At 46.0% G+C, this 23611-nt stretch overlaps 8 protein-coding genes across 8 annotated transcripts; 6 read left to right on the forward strand and 2 right to left on the reverse strand. All coding sequences in view use genetic code 12, as the record gives it.

Annotated features, from left to right (window-relative positions):
* Nucleotides 1-222: 222 nt before the first annotated feature.
* On the forward strand, nucleotides 223-1191 carry CXQ85_001569 (class I SAM-dependent methyltransferase; the record flags this gene model as incomplete). Its single annotated transcript, XM_025485272.1, has 1 exon — nucleotides 223-1191. One exon carries the CDS (start codon nucleotides 223-225, stop codon nucleotides 1189-1191), a length of 969 nt encoding a protein of 322 aa, XP_025340203.1.
* A 530-nt stretch (nucleotides 1192-1721) lies between these two features.
* Nucleotides 1722-2570, forward strand: CXQ85_001570 (class I SAM-dependent methyltransferase; the record flags this gene model as incomplete). Its single annotated transcript, XM_025485273.1, has 1 exon — nucleotides 1722-2570. One exon carries the CDS (start codon nucleotides 1722-1724, stop codon nucleotides 2568-2570), a length of 849 nt encoding a protein of 282 aa, XP_025340204.1.
* A 198-nt stretch (nucleotides 2571-2768) lies between these two features.
* On the forward strand, nucleotides 2769-4373 carry CXQ85_001571 (DUF4246 domain-containing protein; the record flags this gene model as incomplete). Its single annotated transcript, XM_025485274.1, has 1 exon — nucleotides 2769-4373. One exon carries the CDS (start codon nucleotides 2769-2771, stop codon nucleotides 4371-4373), a length of 1605 nt encoding a protein of 534 aa, XP_025340205.1.
* A 369-nt stretch (nucleotides 4374-4742) lies between these two features.
* CXQ85_001572 (E2 ubiquitin-conjugating protein) lies at nucleotides 4743-5441 on the forward strand (the record flags this gene model as incomplete). Its single annotated transcript, XM_025485275.1, has 1 exon — nucleotides 4743-5441. One exon carries the CDS (start codon nucleotides 4743-4745, stop codon nucleotides 5439-5441), a length of 699 nt encoding a protein of 232 aa, XP_025340206.1.
* Nucleotides 5442-7341: 1900 nt separating this feature from the next.
* Nucleotides 7342-9387, forward strand: CHS4 (Chs4p; the record flags this gene model as incomplete). Its single annotated transcript, XM_025485276.1, has 1 exon — nucleotides 7342-9387. The coding sequence occupies one exon, from the start codon at nucleotides 7342-7344 to the stop codon at nucleotides 9385-9387; it is 2046 nt and encodes a 681-aa protein (XP_025340207.1).
* Nucleotides 9388-10074: 687 nt separating this feature from the next.
* CXQ85_001574 (uncharacterized protein) lies at nucleotides 10075-10776 on the forward strand (the record flags this gene model as incomplete). Its single annotated transcript, XM_025485277.1, has 1 exon — nucleotides 10075-10776. One exon carries the CDS (start codon nucleotides 10075-10077, stop codon nucleotides 10774-10776), a length of 702 nt encoding a protein of 233 aa, XP_025340208.1.
* Nucleotides 10777-10887: 111 nt separating this feature from the next.
* Nucleotides 10888-14589, reverse strand: KIP3 (tubulin-dependent ATPase; the record flags this gene model as incomplete). The annotated part of the gene is made up of 2 exons (XM_025485278.1): nucleotides 10888-13292; nucleotides 13566-14589. The coding sequence occupies 2 exons, from the start codon at nucleotides 14587-14589 to the stop codon at nucleotides 10888-10890; spliced, it is 3429 nt and encodes a 1142-aa protein (XP_025340209.1).
* Nucleotides 14590-14738: 149 nt separating this feature from the next.
* Nucleotides 14739-22429, reverse strand: HYU1 (5-oxoprolinase; the record flags this gene model as incomplete). Its single annotated transcript, XM_025485279.1, has 2 exons — nucleotides 14739-18281; nucleotides 18584-22429. The coding sequence occupies 2 exons, from the start codon at nucleotides 22427-22429 to the stop codon at nucleotides 14739-14741; spliced, it is 7389 nt and encodes a 2462-aa protein (XP_025340210.1).
* Nucleotides 22430-23611: the final 1182 nt, after the last annotated feature.

The raw sequence follows: 23611 nt of genomic DNA on the forward strand, positions 1-23611 counted from the left end.
ACTTGCTTCAAGCCCAAAGAACGTAGAACTACCTGGACAGCTTCCAAAGAGCTGAATCAATTCTTCTGCAATTCCCTCATATCCCCCCAAAATCACCTAATCTGCACATTCTATTCATGTACTTATCTTGCATAACCGCTATATGTTTCTCATAGTATGAGCAAATAAGCATTTTTCGCAGCCATATATAAACTGGCCCAGTTGCCACTCTTCCCTCATCAAATGTCACATTTGGAATCAATTAAGGCCAACAAGGAGGCTTTCGAGAAATTCGTTAAAGAAAAAGAAGACCATTCCTTCATCAAAGTTCTTCAGTATACCGTTGCTTACACGCTTTTGACGTTTGACATCAACAGCCCCAGGAAAGATGTATCTGATACAGAAGAGCCAGTGGACGGAGAGCTTATGGTGAAGAAGTATGAGGAGCTTCCTCATGGTCAATTTGTTGGCAATTTGCTTCGTCCAGACTCGAAGATCATTGATTTTGCTTGTGGAACTGGCGCCATTACAGAGATGTTGGCACCTTTCATTCCCCAGGCTGAATATGTGGGAATTGATATATCTGAAGATATGCTAGGCAAGTTTGACCAGACAGCTGGGGAATTGAAGAAGAAGTTGCCTGAATTGAAGGTGAATTCGATCTGTGGGGATGTGCTTGCAGATGACTTTGACGATGCTGCCTTGGAGGGCTCTGCAGATGTGGTGTTCTCGTCTTTGGCGTTTCACCATCTTCATAATTACAATGTTGTTGCCGAGAAACTCAAGACTTTCTTGAAGCCAGGTGGGCACATTGTGATTATTGACATGTTCAGCGATCCAGCAAAGAACCACCATAGCTTGTTGAGCAAGCAGGGCCATGGCAACCACCATAGTCACAGTCATGGACATGGACATGGACATGAAGAAGGTCAAGGGCATGGACATGGCCATTCCCATGGACACGAAGAGCCTCAATTGAACGATGAAGCAGTGAAACGTGGGGTAAGCCATCATGGAATCAGTAACGAAGAGATGATCAGTTGCTTATCGTCTGGCTGTGAAAACGTCTCGAGCACAAGAGAGCACCATGTGAACCTATGGTTTGATAAAAAGATGGCCGATCCTGATGGAACTCGGAACCTTCCTTCGAAGGACGACTTGGTGTTGGCTCCATGCGGACTTATCGTTGGAATTGCACAGAAACTGGCCTGATCTGGAGCTAAACAGCTGAAAAGTGTCACGAAAGAGTTTAATACGTTAATTATGGATAATTTGATTTGCTAGGCAGCCCCGATGTGGTGCCGCCCAGCCTGGTTATAACCGACCAAAAGCAGTTGTAGCCGCCTTGCATGGCACTTCCTATTGACAGAAGAAGCCTATCTATGAGTTTTCACCCGATTGGCCCAATAGTAGCATCAATTGAAAGCCAGAAGGGCATTAAATCCAATAGTAGTATAAAAGTTGACTTTCTCTCGAAACCCCAGTTCCCTAAGCTCTCCATTCTCTCACTACATTCCCTCACCAACTCATGGAATACTAAACCCAACCACAACCCAACCAACCAACCAACTGACTCCAAACTTGTTTCTGACAAATCACCAAACAAACGCCCACCCCAATTTGTCCAACCCCATCTTTCGTACCCTCCAGTGCCTTGGATCCCAACCCAACCGAACTCCTTTAGCGGACTACTTAAAGGCCATTCCGCGCCATACAAACCTCACCTACTACTTTTCTCCACCATGAGCCACCAAGCTTCAGTAGACGCCAACAGAAACACCTTCGATAACAGCTATGACAATATCATTGCCATGCAAATGATCTCGCAGGTGTTTGCCTCGTCAATTGTCAATTTCGACCTTCTGGCGCCTCGCAAGCCTTTCCCAGACACTGAAGAGCCTATAGACGTGGACCAAGTGATTGCTGATTTCCATAAACTCAAGGGAATCACTGGAAACTTACTTAAACCAGATTCCAAAGTGCTTGACTTTGCTTGTGGAACAGGGCTCGTGGCTGAAAGACTCGTCCCATTCATGCCAGATGGACAGTTTGTGGGGATAGATATCACTCCACTGATGCTTGAAAGCTTTGATAAACGAGCAGAAACACTTAGCAAAACGTACCCGAACCTCAAAATCAAATCCATCTGTGCTGATATCATGGACAATTTCGATATGACTCCGTTGGAAGGTTTTGCTGATCTACTCATTTGCACCTTATCGTTCCACCACATCCACGCCTATGAAAAAGTAGCCGAAGAGCTCAAACGTATGGTCAAGCCTGGCGGATGGATATTGATCTACGACTTCTACAATGAAGATTTAGAAAACGAAGAAATCACCAACGAATTGAAAGCCAGGGGCATGGCTCGCCACGGCCTCACTTTAGACGAAATGAACCAGTGCTTGGAGAAAAACTGTGTCAATGTCAGTAGTGCTCGTGAATTCCGTGCACAGCTCTGGGTCGATGAGAAGTTTATCAACAGCCACTGCAAGGAAGAAGTCAAGCGGGATATCCACAATGCTCCACAGAAAGATGGGCTTTTCCGTGTCAACTGCAGTGTCATTTTGGGAATGGCCCAGAAAAAATAATCTTCCTTTTGGTTGTGGTTTACGAGCTTATTGGTTGGTGCCATTTACGAGCGGCTGCAAAACACAAGGGGAAATGAATAACCTGGATTTGCTGCACTCCATGCGTTTCATATAGTTAATTTCGCAGCCGCCGCCGCGGGCCCGGGTTGTTCGTATTTAAAGAAGGATGGATCCGTTTTTTTGTTTTGGGTTCGTTAGATGTCGGTCAATTCTACGTTTAAGCATCCCTGGTGGATAGCGTTTTCGCTGCTTGGCAATTCGCCTCGGTACCTTGACGAGTGGCTCATTGTGAGTCTTTCAAATGCGATTCGCCAGAAGCCAGAGTGGGAACGTAAGTATAAGGATGATAAGATTGTGGAGAAATGGAGACTGGAGTTTTTGGAGCAGAAACCGGAAACAAAGTATCCGCAGGAGGTGTTTGACTATGTGTTGAAGGAATTGAAGTGGTACGACTCGTTGCTTGCCGAGCCTGAGGTTGCAGCTAAGAAGTTTAAGTTTGGGCCTGACGATAAGATCTTGTTCAGTGATGCTGCTGTGAGTGATGAGGATGCCAAGGAGTTTAAGAAGTATGCTGGGGAGTTTGAGGGTTCAATTGCAGAGAAGGACTACCATCCGGGCTCGGACGACTTGGTGGTTGATTTGGTCCACCCTTCGCTTTTCCATTTGGTCTATGGAAGAACTAAGGTGCTCTCCGATGGAAAACTCCAGGTTGCCGAGTTTGATGAGAAAATTCAGCAAGTCAAGAAAGGCGTGGCCGATTATGGTGTTTCCAAGAAATTCCAGTGGCTCCCAGCGCTTATGAAGTTGGATCTGGACAAGAAGTTCGGGTTTTCTTCGTACATCAATAATCTTCACCCATTGAAGAACGAGAAGCTCTATACTTCCATTGCTTCAATCTTCAACCTGGTAATTCCCGGCCTCAACTTGACCTTGTCGAGATACCAGTCAGATGAATACATTAGAATCAAGACCGCTGACTATGGTGAATACTACAACGAAGAGTACGAGAAATACCTGGAGAAGTTGGACAAGCTTATTGATGACGGTGCAGACGACGAAGAATGGGAGGAGTTCGAAAGGGGCAAGAAGGATTACTATCGTGAGTTCCCACCCAAGTACGAGAAGGACCCCGAAACAAAGCCCTTTGACCTTCGTAGCTTCGACGACTTGAAGGTCATTGTGAAATTGGCCAATATCGAACTTACTCCTGAAAAGCCAGAGTATAAGGGTGGATCGTGGCATGTGGAAGGTACAATCAACGAAGATATCGTCGCCACTGTTCTTTACTACTACGACATGGAGAATATCGAGGAGTCGAAGCTTTCATTCAAATTTGCTTTTGAAGATCCTCCTTACGAGCAGGGTGACGAACAATACTGCAATGACTTCTATGGCATCAAGGACGGTGACAACATGACTAAACATCTTGGAGACGTTGTGGCGCAGAAGGGCAGAGTCACTGTGTTCCCCAACAGTTTCCAGCACCATGTCGATGCTTTCAAGTTGAAGGATGTCACCAAGCCTGGTTTCAGAAAAATCTTATGCTTCTTCTTAGTTGATCCACACAACACCATGGTGAAGGCTACAGATGTGGTTCCATTCCAAAACGAAGAGTGGGTGAAGGACGAAGCTCTTATGAAGAAGTACTTCCCTGACGTTGACGCCAAGGACCTCAAGACCATGACAGAAAAAGAAGCCAAAGACTACAGAGACGAGTTAATGTCTGAGAGAAAGGTCGTAATTGAGGATGACGAGGATTACGAGAATGCTTACACCAGAACATTCTTCTTGTGTGAACATTAAGTGAGTCATTCCACACGTTTAAAAAGCTTAATTGTTGGGTTGACGTAAATGGATTCTGGGGACCAGCCGAAAACGGCATTTCCGATTTCGCAACCGTCTAAAAAGAACGTTTCAGAAGCATACAGCAACAAATGAATACGTTGAAACAGAGAAATCAAGAAAACCATCCTCCAACTAACTCTCTTCCCCCATTCCTTCTCTGTCCTTTCTTTTTTCACACATTCTTATTTTTTTTCATTTCTTTTTCTTTCTTTTTCCCTTATCGATACCAGTAGTAGCTAGCGTTGGGGCGATCTGACTGCACATGACTACCCACCCAAAAGCTAACCTCAAGAACCCTCCCCCAGTTTCTCTTCACTACTCTTTTCTATGGTCTCCCGTCAGGCACAAAAGAGACTCAACAAGGAGTACAAGTCGATCCAGGCAACGCCTCCTCCGTTCATCCATGCCAAGCCGAACGACGAAAACATCTTAGAATGGCATTTCATCATCACGGGGCCTCCATCTACCCCATACGAAAATGGCCAGTACCATGGTCTTCTTCGGTTCCCTTCTGAGTATCCTTTCGCTCCACCAGCCATTTCTGTGATCACCCCTAATGGTAGATTTGCTTGCAACACCCGTCTTTGTCTTAGTATGAGTGATTACCATCCAGATACCTGGAACCCTGCGTGGAGTGTGGCTACCATCTTGACAGGGTTGTTGAGTTTCATGACTGGAGATGATAGCACGACCGGGTCGATCGTGACCAGCGATAACGTCAAACGCAGGTTGGCTAGAGATAGTAAGAAGTGGAATAATAATGATAACACGAGATTTAGAGCAATCTTCCCTGACTTGGTGGAGCTGAACAGAACTGCAATCGCCGAGGCCGAGAAGGCGCAGAAGGAATTAGAGAAGAGCAAGACGGAGCTGCAGTCGAGCCAAGCGGTGGACTGGAGCAAGTTGGACCCTGAGGATAGAGCCAGGCTCCAAGCCGATGCGTTAGAGGTGAGGCCCAAGGGCAACTATGTGGCGTATGGCAGTGTGTTGTTTGCCGCCATAGTAGCAGCATATTTTTGGTATTAGAATGAATGGGAATAATTTTGGTTAGTGAGGCTTGCTGTAGGGACAAGGAGCGTGGCTGCTGAGTTATTTGGGGATATCGGCGGCTTTTGTAGGGTTAGTTGATGTTGCAAGAGGCACAGCTGTCGGCTACTTGAAACGGTAGGTATCCTTCCAGCTACGGTATCACGAGGGCTGAGCCAACTAAGTTCGGGAACGAACGGCTTGATTCTGTCGTCCGAGAAGTGAAGTTTCCGTACATCAAAGCCGTTGAGCAAAGCCGACATCGCTTGACAGAGGGAGACGGAACCGGTTTAGTTGATCTACGGTGGCCATAATCTGTTACTGATCCAGAAAGCGTACCTCCATCTCCACCATCATCACGTCATAAAAACCTTAAAGATTCTACGATAATGGAGGTGGAGCCTAAATTTGGCTTCTACCTTTTGATCGTTCACTAGTGGATGTCGTCATACCACCGCCAACGTTCCGATACTTTTAACCAAGCAACATATGCAACCAGGCACAGCCAAACCAGCAAAAGACCCCAAATCTGCCCAAATCCGCTAGAAATATCGCCTAATCAGCAACCTGTCAAACCGTCTGGCAAAACCGGTTCTATAAATAATTTGCAGCCATTTTTTCCCACCACAAACTGCGTATTGTGCAACCAGCATAGTGCATATTTTGAATGAGTACTAAAATAGAAAGCTAGTGACAATAACATACTCATATGATACCCCAAAGGAGGCATTTAACCAAGAGCTTCAAAAAGACCCTGGCTAGGGGTATGTGCTTTTTGACACATGGGGTGAATTCGCCAGCGGCTCATTCCGTGTGGTGCCACCAGCAGAAATAGATGAACCGTAGGGCATCGTCAAATCACACTAAGCCTCGGCCAGATGGGACACCTTGACGGATTGCCACAGCCATACTTTCTTGATACCTAAAAAAAGTCCCAGCAATACAACCAAAAATAAGACAACCTCGGATCTCCCCATTTCGTCATCTCGTAACCCTCTTTACCTCATCCATCTTTTTTTACCAAAACACGATTTGTCTATGGAACTCCACGCACTGGGGCCTATTTTGCACCCACCGCGCCAGACCACACGCGAGCCACGATCACCCACGTTGAACCCACCATTAAAATTATATAGAAAGAAAAAAGTGCATACCTTAAATCGAAATTCCATTCCATCAAATTAAACTTTCCCATTCTTGAGGTCTCTCTCTGCTTTCACTTGCCATTCTCGTTCCCATACTCTTGCCTTGCTTGGGCTCGGCTGCGGCGGGTCCTGAGCTGCTGCGCAATTTAACCAATTCAATCCTCCCCAGAACCTGAAAAACCTTCCAAGAACCAACCAAGACCAGGTTTCCAAGAACCAGAAATCCACAAACCTACGTCATTCCAAGAATCCAAGAAAATGAGGTCTCTTTAATTCCACTTTCATTTCAAAAACCTCTCTTATTCCCTCTCTCTCTCCATCTCTTTTTCTCACTTTTGCTGGCTGCTTCTTTGTCTTCTTTCCCTTTCTTTTTTTTTTTTTTTTTGTGTGTGTCTCGCCTCGTAAGCCTGCCTTTTCCTGCCCCCGCCCAATCTGGTACTGGGCCTAAACTGCCACTAAACCATCTTCTTGTTTTGTCTCCTTTGACGAGCCGCTCTTATAAAAAGATCTTCACCTGCCTTTCATCTCCCCATCGCTTATACTGTTTATTTACATTTCATCCCTTTACCTTGTCCCTGCTGTGTGTATCCTGGCAGCGTTTGTTTTCCTGTTTTAACCCTCACCGCAGCGGCTTTTTTCGTACCTTTTTCTTCCACATCCCTCCACCGTGATCCTTTCCACATCTACCGTTCAACACCACTCCCAACCAACCCACGCTAGTACTTCCTTGCTCCTCATAGACGGACAATCCGGCCATGTCCCATCCTTATAGACAAAAGGCCTCGGGCCAGAACGGCATGGGCAACGGCACCGTGGCTTCTAGCCCTAGCTCCACGGCTCACCAGTACTATAAACTGGAACCCACGCCATATCCACTTTCAGACATTGCCCACGCTCTGGACTCCACTTCAGACGTGAGCTTCAAGAGCTCAAACTCGCATCCTCATCATTACCACTCGCTTGCGGGCTCTTCTTCTAATGTGGCCTCCACATCGAGCTCTTCCAACCATGCTCCCTCCACCGTGTCCAACGGCTACCCACCCGTGTCCCAGAACCCACAGACCGCGTCGAACGGTTACTTTCTCGCGTCTCAAGTGTATCCGAAGGGTTTGGACGAAACTACGTCTTTACTGAACCGCCTAGCCACTACTTCGCTCCTGAGCCCTCGCTTCACCGCTAATGATGGGCCTTCTCTTCAGCATTACAACGGCAAACTGTCTTCCTTGTCGCCTAGTCATGACCCTCTGGTTCCTTACCCGGTGGATGAACCTTCCCTGATGTCCCAGAACAGATACCTGGCCATCTCGCCTCCGCTGATCCCGGTTTCCGCTGATTCCTCGGTAACAAACCTCAATTTGGGCCAAAACCAGCAAAACCAGGACCTTTACCTGAGACCAGAGCATAATGTTTCCGTGGCAAGCAGCATGCCGGGCCAGTTGGCTCGCTATAGTCATGCCCGTTCCTTGTCACTGTCGTCATCTTTCTTCCATGATCAGGACTCTCATAATCTTGTTAATGACTGCCTCGGGGAAAACCTGGCTCACTTAATGCCTCGCATCAAAACGATGGAAATGTATCGTAAAAACGCAAAGAAGTCTACTGATCCGGCTGTTTTGTTCCAGTACGCTCAATACATGTTGCAGACTGCCTTGATGGTGGATGAGAACTCACCAATCAGCTCGGGCGGCAGCACTCCTAAAAAACCATCCGGCTCATCCTTATCTATAGATACTGATCTGACGAAAAGGAGCCATCGCAAATCAAAGTCATCTAATTCATTCGACATGTCACAGGCTTCTAGCGCTGAATTGAAGCGCTCTTTACTCAAAGAGGCTCACCACTACTTGAAACGTCTTTCTGACAAGGGTTATGTTGATGCTCAATATCTTCTCGGAGACGCCTATAGCTCAGGTGCTTTTGGAAAGGTTGATAACAAGGAGGCCTTCAGTCTCTTTCTCGCTGCTGCTAAACATGGACACACCGAGTCGGCTTTCAGAACGGCTCACTGCTACGAAGACGGCTTAGGCACGGGCCACGATGCCAGAAAGGGCATTGACTTCTTGAAAATGGCTGCATCGAAAAACCACCCCGCCGCCATGTACAAGCTTGGTGTATACTGCTTCTACGGACGTATGGGTGTATCACAGAATGTCGACACAAAGAAGGCCGGTATTAAATGGTTGGAAAGAGCTGCTAACGTCGCTACCGAGTTGACTGCTGCAGCTCCATACGAATTGGGAAAAATCTACTACGAAGGCTTTCTTGACATTCTCATTGCCGACAAGATGTATGCCCTCAAACTATTTTCAGATGCTGCTGCTCTAGGTCACGTCGAAGCGGCTGCTATCCTAGGTCACCATTACGAAATCGGTGAAGTTGTTGACGCCGATGCTCAATTATCTATCAACTACTACACCAATGCTGCTGTCGCAGGCCACCCAAAATCCATGCTTTCCATCTGCGCCTGGTACTTAGTCGGGCTGGAACCATTCTTGCCCAAGGACGAAGATGAAGCCTTTGAATGGGCTAAGCGAGCTGCTGCAGCTGGTTTGGCGAAGGCGCAATTTGCTCTAGCGAACTTCTATGACAAAGGTATTGGCTGTGAGAAGAACCTTAAGGAGGCCCAAGAATGGTACACCAAGGCAGCCGAGAACGGTGAGACCAAGGCACTCTCGAGAATCAGCAACAAGGATGTTGCTGCTCGTGCTGCAAAATTGGCTAAAAAGAACCGCAAGAGAACATCCTCGGGCACCTCTAGTCCCGGAAGTGCACCACAGGAGAAAGACTGCGTGATCGTGTAAGTCGAACCGACCCCCAAGCCATGCTATTGTCGATTGAAATCCGGCGCTAGTCGCAACCAGTGGCCCCGCTAAGACAATGGTTGTCACAAAAGGCCCAGACCAGACGTCAAGGTTTAAGGTTCATCTTGTGTTACCTTTTGCGAACGTTCCATCCACCAAAACAGCAAACCGACTTCAACGACAAGTCACGAACCCCCCATGCGTCGATGCACCACGATCTACACATAATTTACAGAGCCACACATGGTGTATCCTCCTGAATACCTCCTAGGCGCAGCAACCATGATACACGGTACCCATTGGACACTGGTTCGCCGAAGATTTCGTGGGTCACATATTTTCACAAGCCACGAAGCGGTCGCGTTTTCTTATGTTGCCTCGATGATGGTTTTTGGCCAATTGCACCTCCTCTCGTTGCTCTATGGGCCCCTTTTCATCCCTGTACACTCGGACCAATGCATTATTGCGTATGTAAGAGCAACCGTGAAAGCGGTAGGGCTCCCGGCCGCGAGAACACAATGGTCCCCTGCAGAATGGGCCCCTGACATTCTTCTCCGCATATATTCATACACAGGTTGTTGCAGCCACATTGCACAGTTTATCCCAAGCCATTCTTATGACAAATGGTATAAATTCGGGGATTTTTGCTACCTCTGTTGAAATATCACCCAACATTTTCTTTTAACAATGTCTTTCGGCGGTAACAACAACAGCAGCAGCGGTAACAGAGGTGGCTACGGCGACTCTAACCAGGACCAGTCTACTTTTGGCAAGATTGGTGACAAGATCAAGGGTGCCCTTGGCTCTGACGACGACAAGCACGGCTCGTCTCATGGTGGCTCCAGTTCTGGTAACTATGGTTCCTCTGGTTCTGGCTCCGGTTCGGGCAACTACGGTTCCTCCGGTTCCGGCTCTGGATCTGGCAACTACGGTTCCTCTCACGGTGGTTCCAGTTCTGGTAACTATGGTTCCTCTGGTTCTGGTTCCGGTTCTGGAAACTACGGATCGTCTGGTTCTGGCTCTGGCCATGGCTCCTCTGGCAGAGGCGGCAATGACTCTTACGGCTCCTCCGGTTCTGGTTCTGGCAACTACGGTTCCTCTGGCTCTGGCTCAGGTAACTTCGGTTCCTCTGGTTCCGGTTCTGGCTCTGGCAACTACGGATCTTCTGGTTCCGGTTCTGGATCTGGTAACTACGGATCTTCTGGTTCCGGTTCCGGTTCTGGTAACTACGGTTCCTCTGGTTCTGGATCTGGATCTGGTAACTACGGTTCCTCCGGCTCTGGTTCAGGATCTGGTAACTACGGTTCTTCCGGTTCTGGCTCTGGCCATGGCTCCTCTGGCAGAGGCGGCAATGACTCTTACGGCTCCTCTGGCAGAAGCGGATACTAAATCTACTATGTGTTACGATTAAGTCTTAAATAAAATGAATTGTCCTTGCTAATGCAAGGCAATACGAAAATGCAGTTGAAATGTAGTTATGTAATGCAAATGGGTGAACAACTAGCCCATGTTGGTTTCCCTCAGAAGATCCTCGCTTGTCAAAGGAATCATATCTTTTCGGACAACCTTTGTGCTGGCTCCTTTATTGAGTAATGGCGCCCGAGGCGTAACTTCATCACTGCTAGGGTGGGCAGAATTAAGCAGCAGGGTCTTCTTCGAAGTAGGCGATTCTATGGTAGGATTAAAGTCTAGGTCATCGAGAACACCACGATTATCTATGCTCTTTGATGGAGGTGATGTGTCTTCTTCCATGGCACTACGATTGGCCATAGAGTCGTCCATGCTGATGTCCCAATCTCCTTCAGGAGCTTGGTTCTTCGAAGATCTCTTGCGTGCACGAGGAGGTGACAGTCTTAGAGGTGATGTTGATGTTCTCTTGTCCCTAGGTTGTAGTGAAGGTGCGTTTGCCATAGCTCTAGCCATTGTCGCGTCTTCTTGTTCTTCTCTTTGAAGCTTGATTTGAATGAACCTTGAAGTAGCCTTCTCGATTGCCATGTCGTAGTCGGAATTATTGTATGCTTCAATGATATCAATAATACGTGATACTGCTTCTGCCATCTTATCCACTGTAGCGTCTTCATAATGCAACATGTAAGTGCCCACGAGTTCGCAAAGGCCATGAGTGACAAAGTTAAAGTCACTTAGTTCTCCAACCAAATAATCCAACAAAATAGACGAATTCACGAGCAAGTCTTTTTGTAAGTGCTCCTTTGTAGATACCACCATAGCTTCGTACATTGATGCAAGTTGTGGTGACCATCCTTCCATCTCCTGGAACTTCTTTAGAGTAAACTCAAAAGTTTTCGAGAAGATATGATCAATTTCTGAAGGCAGGTCATAAATCTTCTCGAGGTTTATGATCTGTTCATTGGTTTTGTGAAGAAGTTGCTCGGCTTGTATAAGTAAATGCTTGCACTTTTCAAGGAAGACAGTGTACCTCCTATCAGATATCTGGAGGCTCTTCAAGCTATGAATTAATACTTGAAGTTCTTCTTGGTGTAGCAAAAGTAATTTTCTTTTGGCTAGCAGGAAACACTTGCGCCATTTTTCTTGATGCTGTTTGTTGATGTTCAATTTTAAGGATTCGATGCTCTTGAGGATTTCCATAATGCAATTGTCAACTTGCTTGCTATGTTTAGCAACAGTAGACTCGATAATCTTTGACTCACGCTCTCTTAATTCTTCGATCTCCTGTTTCTGCTCTGTGATCATCTTAAGGTATGATCCCACATGACGATCTAGGTTCTGACGGTTACGTATGAGCTTTGTTTTGATCTCTTTAGCACGATTAGCGTACTTGAGAGTATTGAGCGTTTCATCGTAATGTTGTGACAGAGGAGACACACATACAATCATGACTGTCTTACAGTTACCTCCGAGAGAGAACTTCAAGAGTCTGGTGAGCTTCAGATCACGGTATGGAACATGGTTCTTTCGACGCGGATCACACAAGGCGTTTATGCAATTTCCCAATGCCAACAATGATTTGTTGATGTTGGCACCTTCGTTGAGGCGTGCCCCTCTGTTCTTCGTGGCTGCAGCTCTTTCACTGCCTGCCAAGTCGATAATAGACAAAGTTGCGAATGTGTGTTCTTGATCTAACGATGCTGTACGGCTTCGAGAAGTCACATTAATCTGAAGCACAGCATGGGATCTCAGTGAAGCTGCGTTAGCCTCGGTGGGAGACAGTGTACGGTTTTCGTTGCCCACGACGATCAAGTCCATGACTTCATCTACCGAGGCCGGCAGCCTAGACAGCAAGTTGGACACAGTTATGCGTTTCTTACAGTCCTCCCTAAGAACAAGTTTCTTTGGTGACGTTTCTGGCTCGAGCAAGTCTCGAATAGTCTCGTTGTATATCTCCAAGAAAGATATACTCACCTCGAAGACTCGAGTATCTGCCAAAGCATCAATTCTCTCATACAACTCTTTCATGGTCAAAAAAATCACACCAGGGTTAGATGGTGACCCCAGGATAGTATGCGTTTTACCACATCCAGTGGCACCGTAAGCAAACACTGTACTGTTATACCCATCCAATATGCTATCTAGAAGAGGTCTAGTTGTGCGTTCGTATATCTGCTCTTGCGTCGTATGCTCATCAAAAAGACTATCAAACACAAACCTATAATCTCTTATTCGTGCTCTCATATTGCCATTTGGAAAGGCGTTTCTTTGCATTGACGTTAGAGGGTTTGTTGCTGGAGGATCGAAAATGAGCATTTTGTCATCAACAACATCCACGATCTTCCTGATTCCACGTGGAATCATATTCAGTTTGTTATTCTCTTCATTATTAGATCCTTCCAGGTTGCCTGAAAGGGCTCCATCGCCTATGAAAAGCGGTTTCCCTGGTGGCAGAATGAGCTTGTTTGCCTCGGCCTGGGTGAAAGGACGAACCCGGACTGCCACCGTTATAGATGACTGTCGTGCTGTTGTCATGAATCAGCAAAGTCGAAAAAGGGATGAAAAAGATCGCTTTGGTGGGGTGTTGTAGGTATGAGTTTGGAGAAAACAGATGGTGTAAATACTGGGAGTGCACTTAATTATGACATTGAAATGTACGCGTTCTGACTATCTACAACCTCACCAAATACCCCAAGAGCCCTATAAAATGTGTATATAGCCGTGTAGCTGGATTAAAATGGAATCTTTTGCTTGGGGTTCTTATTGGTTACCTTGACCACCTTGGCTACCGCCCTGGCCACCTTGACCGCCCATGAAGTTACGGGCCATGTTCTGCAACATTGGATTGTTCATGAGGTTCTCGAGACCGCCTTGGCCACCGTTTTCACCTCCAAGACCCATGTTCTGGGCCATCTGGCGCACAGCTGGGTTACTCATCAAACCGTCAAGAGCACCAGGGTTAGACATCAAGTTTTGGGCAGCCTCCATAACCTGAGGGTTGTTCATCATCTCAGAGAAGTTTGGCATGCCGCCACCGCCACCGAACATGGAAGCAAAGTCTGGCATACCTCCAGCGCCAGCACCGGCGCCAGCACCAGCACCACCTTCGGTGCTTCTCTCACCAGCCTCTGGCTCGCTGGTGGCAATCGAGCTCTCCAAGTCAGCTTCAACTCTCTTCTTAGCAGTCTCGTAGCCTCTCTTCATAGCATCACTTGGAGTGCTGCCTTCAACATCCAAACCCTTCTTGTAAGCTTCCATGGACTCCTTGGCATTGCCCAAGGCGTACTGAGCCAATCCAAGTCTAGAGTATGCCTTGGAGAAGTCTGGCTTCAACTTCACAGCAGCCTCAGCATCCTTGACAGCGTTCTCGTGCTGCGACAAAGAGGAGTAGGCAGCAGCTCTGTTAGACAAGTAAACAACATTAGTTGGGTCTAAAGCAATAGCCTCAGTGTACTTAGCAATGGCGGAATCGAAGTCCTTGGAAGCCATAGCCTTGTTACCTTCAGCCTTAGCAGCGTCAGCCTTAGCCTTGGTCTCAGCATCAACCTCAATAACCTCCTCCTTCACAGAAGAAGAAGAAGAACCAGACTTGTTGACAGCGTCAAGCAAAGACAACCCGCCGAATTTGCTGGCAACGCCTGCAGCATCAGCCTTTTCCACCTCGAAAGCATCGGCAATACAGTCAATGGCGACATCCATGGACTCGGCATATTCTTCAGAGACAGTCTTGTTGGACACACTAGATTCCAAGAACTGGATGATGGCCAAAGCCAAATCCTTATTAGAGACAGACATTAATAAGTAGATATAGATGATCTCTGAGATACGTCGTGGCTAATATTTATGCAACATGCCCCAACATTGGAAGTGTGGTGCACGGGTGTTCGAGAAGGTTCCTAGTAGGTCCCGCCTTCAGGAAAATGGCTGCAAAATACTGCAAACGGCTACTTGGACCGCCTTATGCTCCAAAGTAATTTATCAAGTTCACGGTTACGTGTTCGTAACAGGAGGAGATGCAGTTTGCAGAATTGTTTGATGCCGAGGCTGAAGAATCCTGAACGGAAGTTCAAGAACTGAGAGATCTCGGCTGCGATCAACTCATGATCGATCTTGATCTCAGAATTGAGATTCATAACCTTCTTCACTTCTTCAGATTTCGACATTAAAAGTTTCTTGTATTTAGACTTCTTGTTGTCGATGATTCCAAAGTTGAAAAATGATCCGGTTTCCTGAGTATCTGGTGGCGCTGATTCGAGTGAGGTGGTACTTCTGCGTGATATAGTACGTGTGGCACCTTCTTCTTCATGCTCAGGCTCTTCAGCAGTAGTTCCGTTTTGATGCTTTGACACTTGATCTTCGAAGCGATGTAGCTCGACATTTAGCGTCTTGATTCCCAGGTAGATTTCTTTCCATAAGTTAAGCTTCTCTTTTAACTTGCGACAATTCTGTATAAGTTCAGTCACTGCAAGCTCTAGCCAGCTTGCGTAGGCCTGGAGCTTCTGATATGAGGCGTCAAGCGCTCTGAACTCTCTCGCATCAAGGGCCTGTGTGTTTCCAAGATTCAACTGGCGAAGCAAGATATCTTTGACATTCCGTAAGTCGCTTTGCTTCATGCCACCAACCGTGAGAAGCTGGTTGAGTTTACTCATTTCCAACTGGAAGCCTAGCAAGTCACTCTGCGAGTAATCGATAAAGAATTCGATTTCTTGAATCTTCTGGGAAGAGTATTTCACTTCCCCGTTCCTTGTTCTCGCATTCTCCTGAGCTTTGCTGATATCTTTCATCATCTCGAGTGTCAGCGTTTTATTATCAGCGCAACATAAAGCAAAATTGCGTCTGAACTTTGTCTTGGATGCATCAGAATGGAAGTGCATTGCCAGGAAATACATACTTAGCAACTCCAAAAGTCTATTGGAACGATACTTCGAACATGTAGGTATTGTTGGCTTGTCTGAAGGATGATTGATCCATAAGGTATTAAGGTCAAGTCCGAAACCTTGCGGGAATGCTAATTTTTGAAGCTTTGTAAATTGTCTGAGCTTGTCTATGGGGATATATTGTGTTGCAATGGGTTTTTCTTTGTCCTTCTTCATCATCACAATATTAATGATCCAATCATTACTGGAGCCATCATAACGAGCATTGAGCACCCCAAGACTAATATCATTCTGCTTAGCAAAATTTTCTTCAAAGTACTTGTCGACCACTATCTTCTCTACCTTACCGAACGAGGCATTTGACCCATTACTTGCCTTCGAGGCCGAAAAGCTGTAGTAGTCCAAAAGATTGTAAAAGTTCTTCTGGTCTTCCTGACCAAAGTTATAGAGCTCATTGTGGAGAAGAAGACTCAAATTCTCGGTTCTGTTATACCGAATGTACACCGCCAGCGGTGAAAGAAGCTTCTCATTTAACTGGTTGACATCTACCAATGCGTTTTCGTGGTTGAGTATCCTCGTGTCTGTTATTCCTCTTGCGAGAATGTGCAAGAAAGTGTTCCCATATCTGTCAATCTGATCGTCGAGTGCCAAAGGGCTGGGGTACTTCTTAAAAACACATTCAAATGCTTTCTTCACTAAGAGACGGTAATCATAGTGATCATAATGGCGACAGATGCTGAATAGTGGGGTATAAGAGTTGTTATCTTTGACATACCAGTCAATAAAAGGCCCAATTCGTTCAAGTATCTCCACGTCGTGGCCCAAGTAATGTCCCAATGTCTTTCCACTTTTATCTCTGAGATTGTAATAAAGAATGCGTTCTTCTTGAGTCGTATCTGCAAGTATTGCTGAAAGCAAGTATTGTGACAACTCGCTATTTTCCTCGACTAGGGCTATCATCATCAATGTTTGGTCAGTGGTGGTATTCTTGTCAAAGAGAAGGTCCTCTACCAGGAACCAATGGCAAGTTCTATCAAGCAAAGTCTTGAAAACATCAAAGTTCTTGCTTCGGATTGCAAAGCATAAGCAACTTTCTCCGTTTATGTTCCTGCTTTTGAGGAAATGGTCTTTTGGAAGTGGGTCATCACCATAGTGCTCCTCAACCAGATCAATTATGCGCTTCAAGGTCTGTAAATCTTCTTTTTGAATTGCATACCAAAGATTGTAGTTTTGGGCAGATGCACTTGACATTTCCTGTAGATGATTAAAAGGGATACCTTCAGAGCCCTCGCCTGATAAGTGATAGATGACAGCATCGATGTTGCTGAGAATATAGCTGAGATAACCAATGCTCTGTTTTTCAGCAGAAGAGTCGCCGCTTTGAAGAGAGTCAATCCCAAAATGCCTTATGTAGTAGATGTGAGCTTCCAAGTAGGGAACCTTTGAATGCACAATTACCATGATAAGTAACCCGATAAGAGTATCCGCGTCAACCACAAGGTCTGAAGATGTAATCTTTTCATCGTCTAGTTTTCCTTCAGTTAAGACGTCAACCGTTCTTCGTATTAGGTCGATCTTCTGTCGTCTATTCGTCACGCTTGGATCATTTAGTTTGGAAAATTGGGCAATGGCAGCAGCCACCCGAGCATGCAAAACATTCATATGCCATGGTTCATCAACAGGAAGGTCTAGTTGATTAAGTGAGAGACATGACAAGTCCTTGTAAACCGCAGAAGTGAGCACCACACGAGGCTCGTCTCCTTCAGAAGCCTGTGCCTTTTCAAACTGAGACACAAGCTGAACCCATACCTTATCATAGACATTGAGTTCGACGTATTCATGCACAAGTACATTTAAGTCGACGTTCAAGTTCTGAACTGTGATATTATGCAATAAACGAGAGATGCGTTCTCCTTCAGCAGTTTCTGCATTTACAGTCTTCTGTACAATCAGAAAAGCTTCCTCGACCATAGCCATAAACGTACTTCTAACCTCTTCTAACGAAACACCATTCCTGGCTCGAAGTCTCTCGAACTTCCGGTTATTATGGTGGAAAAGGATATAAAACTGGTCTGACATGGCCTTAGAAAGCAAAGGGAAGTTTCGTAGAAGCTCCTCGAACGTAACTGACCGCAGCTGGCGACGTCTTTCCTGATTCTGTGGCTCTGCAATTGGCGCTGCCACTCTATCGGAAGCGTGTCCAAAAAGTGAATCGTCTATGTATAGTAGCATCACCTTGCTACCCTTGAGAAAGTAATCACAAAACGTAATAAAATAATCAGTACTTAACACTGTAGCTCTAATGCTCTTCTTAAACCCTTTCCCAGTAAATACCATACCATTCTTCACCAAAACTTGTTTCCCATTCATAGTGTTATATATGATCAGCTGGATCTTGGTCACAGGAGCCATAGTTGTGGAGAACGGAGCCGAGGTTTTGATGATATGTGATTTAAGAAACGCATCACTCTCGTAACACAAGTCCTCGAGCTTCTGGCCCGAGAGTTCTGTACAACTCTGGAGGATATGGCCTGGAGGCACTAAGATAGTGTAGTCATTATGGCTGAGGCTGAGTTCGTTGATTGTGGAGCGGATGGCCGCTTTAGCATGCTGGGGATTATTAAAGATGGCATTGAGAAGCGGGTTATATAGGAGAGGTAGGTGTTTTTGCCTCCCGCTACTCATTGTGGGTGCATTAAGCAAGTGGGTAGATTAAGGTGAGTAGTTACACTACGCACTTTAGCCAGACGTATGTAGTAATATATGGGTGCGAAAAACTTATGATAATCCGGGGGTGGCTAGTATATTGCCAAACTATGTAAAAAGAATGAGAGGGCTAACTAGTTGGTTTCTTGGGTTTGCTGTCTCATTCCAGCCGAGCCGGTTAAAATGCTGGGCGTAGCGCTGGTTACGTCGTAGTCGATTTTTCTCTTTTTCAGTGCACTGCCATTGGCTTCGTCTGGCTCTCCAAAGCCACCTCCTCCAGGCGTCATGATGATGACATGATCGCCCTTTTTAACTTTGACAGTTGTCTTTCCACCGAGAGACACACTCTTACCTTCCAGCAGCTTTCTGATCAAAACGTTTCTGCCTCTGAGTCCGGATTCACCGCCTAAGAGACCGAATGGAGCCAATGAACGACGCTCCATCAAACACGAAACCTCCAAATCGTCGTAGGTGAATTCAATGTCTCTGATAACACCATCTCCACCTTTATGGGCACCTTGGCCTCCAGACCCTTCTCTGATACTGTATTCATGGACGATAACAGGGTATCTCTTCTCAAAAAGCTCGGTATCGGTGATTCTGGTGTTGGTGGTGTGGCATTGAACAGCGCTCTGACCGTCCCATGTAGCTCCAGCGCCGGCACCACCGCAAATTGTCTCGTAGTATCCGAAAGAAATGCCTCTGGTTTTATCGTTGGTACCGAAAGTGAAGTTATTACAAGTACCTTGAGAAGCAGCGGCAGCTTCAAAGGCCTTCAACATGACATCCACAATTCTTTGGGTGGTCTCGACGTTACCACCAACAACGGCAGCTTCATAAGATGGATCAACCACGGAGCTTGGTCTGGTCAAAAACTTAATTGGTTGAAGACATCCATTGTTCAATGGAATGTCAGAGCTGATCAAAGAACGCAACACATAAAGCACAGCAGAGTACAAAATGGCCTTTGGTGCGTTCAAGTTACCATACATTTCATCTCCTGTCTCTCTGAAATCAAAAGTAGCGTCTCCTGTTTTAGGATCAATTTCGATCTCCACAGCAATTGGAGTACCGTCATCCAAGTAATCCTTAGCCTTCAAGTGGTGGCCGTCGAACTTCTTATGAGCTGTCTTCAAAAGGTTTCTGACAGCCACTTCAGCAGTTTGCTGAATACCACCCATGTACAAGTTGATCACTGGGTAAGTGTACTCATCCACCAAACGGTTAAGCAAGGTGATACCCTTGTAGTTGGCAGAGACCTGTGCCTTCAAGTCAGAGATGTTATCGTTCAAAGTTCTGGTACCAGATCCACCAGGATGCTTAGCAGGCTCGTCGAGCAAAAGTCTGGTGATACCGGCCTCATCGAACTTACCCTTCGAACACAACTTATGTGTGATAATAGAGGCACCTTCATCAAAGATCGACTTCGAGTTTGGTGGCATGGAACCGGCTGCAATGGATCCAATATCAGCATGGTGGCCACGAGAAGCTGTCCAGAAAAGAGTCTCACCTTCATCGTTAATCACTGGAGTAATAACAGTAATGTCAGGAAGATGGGATCCACCAGCACAAGGATGGTTAGTAACAAGAACATCACCCTGTTCAAGCTTACCTTCCCACATTTCTTTCTGTGCCTTGACAGCAAAAGACATAGCTCCCAAATGAATTGGAACATGGGGAGCATTGGCAACCAAGTCACCTTCCTTGTCGAAAAGAGCACACGAGAAGTCCAATCTTTCCTTGATGTTAGTGGAAATGGCAGTTTGCTGTAAAGTTCTACCCATCTGCTCGGCAATAGACATGAATCTGTGGCCAAAGACAGACAACTGGATAGGATCAATTTCGTCTCTAGAGACCTCAACCCTGTTTTCTTGATCAACGATGAGAAGAATATGCTCCTTCAAGATAGCAGCCTTCGAGCCAGGTTCAACAATAATCGTCTGTGTGCTATCAATAATGACAGCAGGTGCTTGAACAACTGTGCCAGGATTCAACTGTGTAAGCTCGTAAACGTTAGCATCTTGCCAGCCGCTGTCCTCAAAGTAAAGCTTTCTGACGACACTGGATGGTGCAACCACTTCAGGCGAAGCAACACTTCTGTATTCCTCATATGGGTTGCTGGACAGCTTGTCCTTGGATTGGACAACCAACAAAACTTGGACATCGTCAACAAGCACCTTTCTATCCAAGGAGAAACCGAACTCTTTTCTATGTCTATCAATGAATTTCTCATCTGCGTCATTGGCGTCATCATTCAAAATGAGCAAGTGAGTGTCAGAGCCAACGTATCTCATGTTCAAGAACACTTCAATTTTAGTGTCGAAGCCCTTGTGGCCCTGCAGTTCGTATTCTCTATAAGCAGCTTCGGTGAGCTGTTGGATCTTCTCCTGGATTTTGGGCAAGTTGGATTTGTTGTAGGCAAAAGAAGCCGGAGACTGTTGTTCAATCACAATGTCTGCAACGTAGATACCGTAAGCAGAAAGCAAGGAGGAGTACTTGTGGATTGCAACTTGATTGATGGCCAAGTTCTTGGCCAAGCTAACGGAGAATTGACCACCAGATCCACCAAAAGAGGCAAGGTTATGTTCAGAAACATTGAAACCCTTTGCTTCGGTCAAGTTTCTAATTGGACGAGCCATGGCCTCCACGGCGACCTTTAAGAAACCAGATGCAACTTCTTCGGCAGTATATGATGATCCCTCGCTATTGATCTGTTCGGTAAGTTCCAAAAACTTAGATCTCGTAATTTCCACGTCCAATGGCTGGTCTTGGTTCTTACCGAAAATCTTAGGGAAATATTCAGGTAACAATCTGCCCAAGAACAAGTTAGCATCAGTAACAGTCAAAGGACCACCCTTACGGTAACATGCTGGGCCTGGATCAGAACCGGCAGATTCAGGGCCAACCACGAACATACCATTTCTCCAGAAGAGCATTGATCCACCTCCAGCAGCCACGGTAGAAATGTCCAACTGAGGGGTTTGCAATTGCACCTCGTTAACGACTGTCTCGTAAATATGTTCAAGCGAGCCAGCGAAACGAGACACATCAGTAGAAGTTCCACCAGCGTCAAAGCCAAGAACAGCCACATCTTTAGAATCGTCATAACAGGTTTCACCATATCCAACCATACCACCAGCTGGACCAGACAAAATGGCCTTAAGGCCTGTAAACTTGTACCATGGGCACAAACCACCGTTACTTTGCATGAAAAGTAACTTGTTTCCAAAAGCATCGAGTCCTCCAGCGAATCCTTCACCGAAACCTTGAATGTACTGGTTGATGACCGGCGACAAGTAAGCGTCTGCAACAGTCGACGAACATCTGTTCACCATACCGATCATAGGCTGCAATTCATGAGAAACAGAAACAGTGAATCCAATTTTCTTTGCAATATCGCCAATCTTACGTTCATGCTCTGGGTATGCGTACGAGTGCAACAAGCACAAAGCCAAAGTCTTGATACGCCCTTGGTCCCACAACGCCCGCAATTGCTTTTCCACAGAAGCATAGTTGGGCTCTTTAAGAACCCTAATGATATCGCCCGAAACAGCCACCTTAAGCTCTGGATCACCCTTGGTGCTAAACTCAAGCTTATCACCTCCACCTTCAGTAAACGACTCCATTGTGACTCTCTCGTCAATCTCCAATGCCTCCAGGTACAAATGGCCCAATTTACGAGCAGTCAAGTCGAAAATATGAGGTCTGGTCTGGTTACCAATCTTCAACACGTCCTTGAACCCTTTAGTAGTAACAAGAGCCACAGTAGCACCTTTACGTTCTAAAAGAGCGTTTGTAGCCACAGTCGTACCCATTCTAATCGAGTCAATCGAATCAATGGTCAATTTCTCCAGTGGGTCAATCTTGACGCCATGGGCTCGTTCAAGCACTCTCCTAATACCTTCGGTGGGTGCATCCTTATAATTAAGTGGGTCCACCGACAAAAGCTTGAAGACGTAGTCGTTTTGGCCCGGGATTTTTGCAATCACGTCACAGAACGTGCCGCCTCGGTCAATGGCGATTTTTATACCTTTGAGGTCAGAATAAGACATGGTATGGTGGGCAATTGGAGTGGAAGTGGGGCTGAAAAACTCGGACTCTGTGGGGCGGATTGAATGGTGATAAGAACCGGGGAAAGCTGGAGCGAGAGCGCGTGATGTGTGGTCACGTGAATACGACTAGCTAAGTATATCCTCGAGTCTTCAAACCATGGGTGAATTTCCAGCAGTTAAATACAATTCCAGGGTTATCAAGAGCCAAGGTGTGTCGAGAGGGGCGCTGTCTTGGCGGCTGGCCGGCGTAAACGGTTTCTACATGTAAGTTGTATTTTTACAGGTTCCCACTAAGTATACAATTTTTCACTCTTTCTCGCTCACTACTAAATATTTCACTATTTTAACTCATTTAGTGGAAAATCACAAAGTCCAGAGAGTGGACCCTTCTGCACCATGGGTAATTCGTCATCATCAACCGTTAAGGCGTTTTTTGGGGAAGAGGCGTTTTGATGAAAAATCTCGACGTCGAAGTCGTTGCCGCCATTGTGTTTCCCATTCTTGGCCATTATTCTCAGGGTCTGTTTGTTCCGTTTCTCACCCACTCCTATTCTTTATATGCGCCTTTATCTTAGCGGGTCGAGGCAAGGCAATTCAAGAATTTTGCACCCAAAAAAAAAAAGTGCCAGGTTGATTATGGTATGATGATATGGGGTGAGTAGAATCTTTAGGGAGAATGGAGAGTTAAGAGAGTTCGGGGTAGCAGTGGTAGCAGCAGCAGTGGTAGTAGTAGTAGTAGTAGTAGTAGTAGTAGTAGTAGTAGTAGTAGTAGTAATACTGGTAGAAGTTAAGAGTATCTTTCTACTGCTTAAAGTTTGGAATGTTAAACTTTTTTTTTATCGAGATACTGGATTTGGCCAAAGAATGCTGGCGCTGGCTCGAACAATGCTCCCCACTTGTTGTCTTGGTGTTTCGCTTAAGGTTTCCTGATAAGTGGGCCCGGAGTATGTGGGGCACGAAGCCACCGGTGAGTCCTATGTCATACAGACAGCGATGTTATGGAAAGAGCTTAGACCTAAGAGAAATGGAAGGTAGATTTCAGTAGTAGAATCGATAAATAAATAGCAGGATGGATACCCTTCTTATCAACAGAAGCTTGTTCCGTCTCATGGCAAATCCAACTTACTCAATACAACCTGTATTTCATGTGGGGCCAACGTCATTTTGACGCTGCCAAATGCA

This window comes from Candidozyma haemuli (assembly GCF_002926055.2).
Source record: "Candidozyma haemuli strain B11899 chromosome Unknown B_2014730914, whole genome shotgun sequence".
Taxonomy (NCBI): domain Eukaryota; kingdom Fungi; phylum Ascomycota; class Pichiomycetes; order Serinales; family Metschnikowiaceae; genus Candidozyma; species Candidozyma haemuli.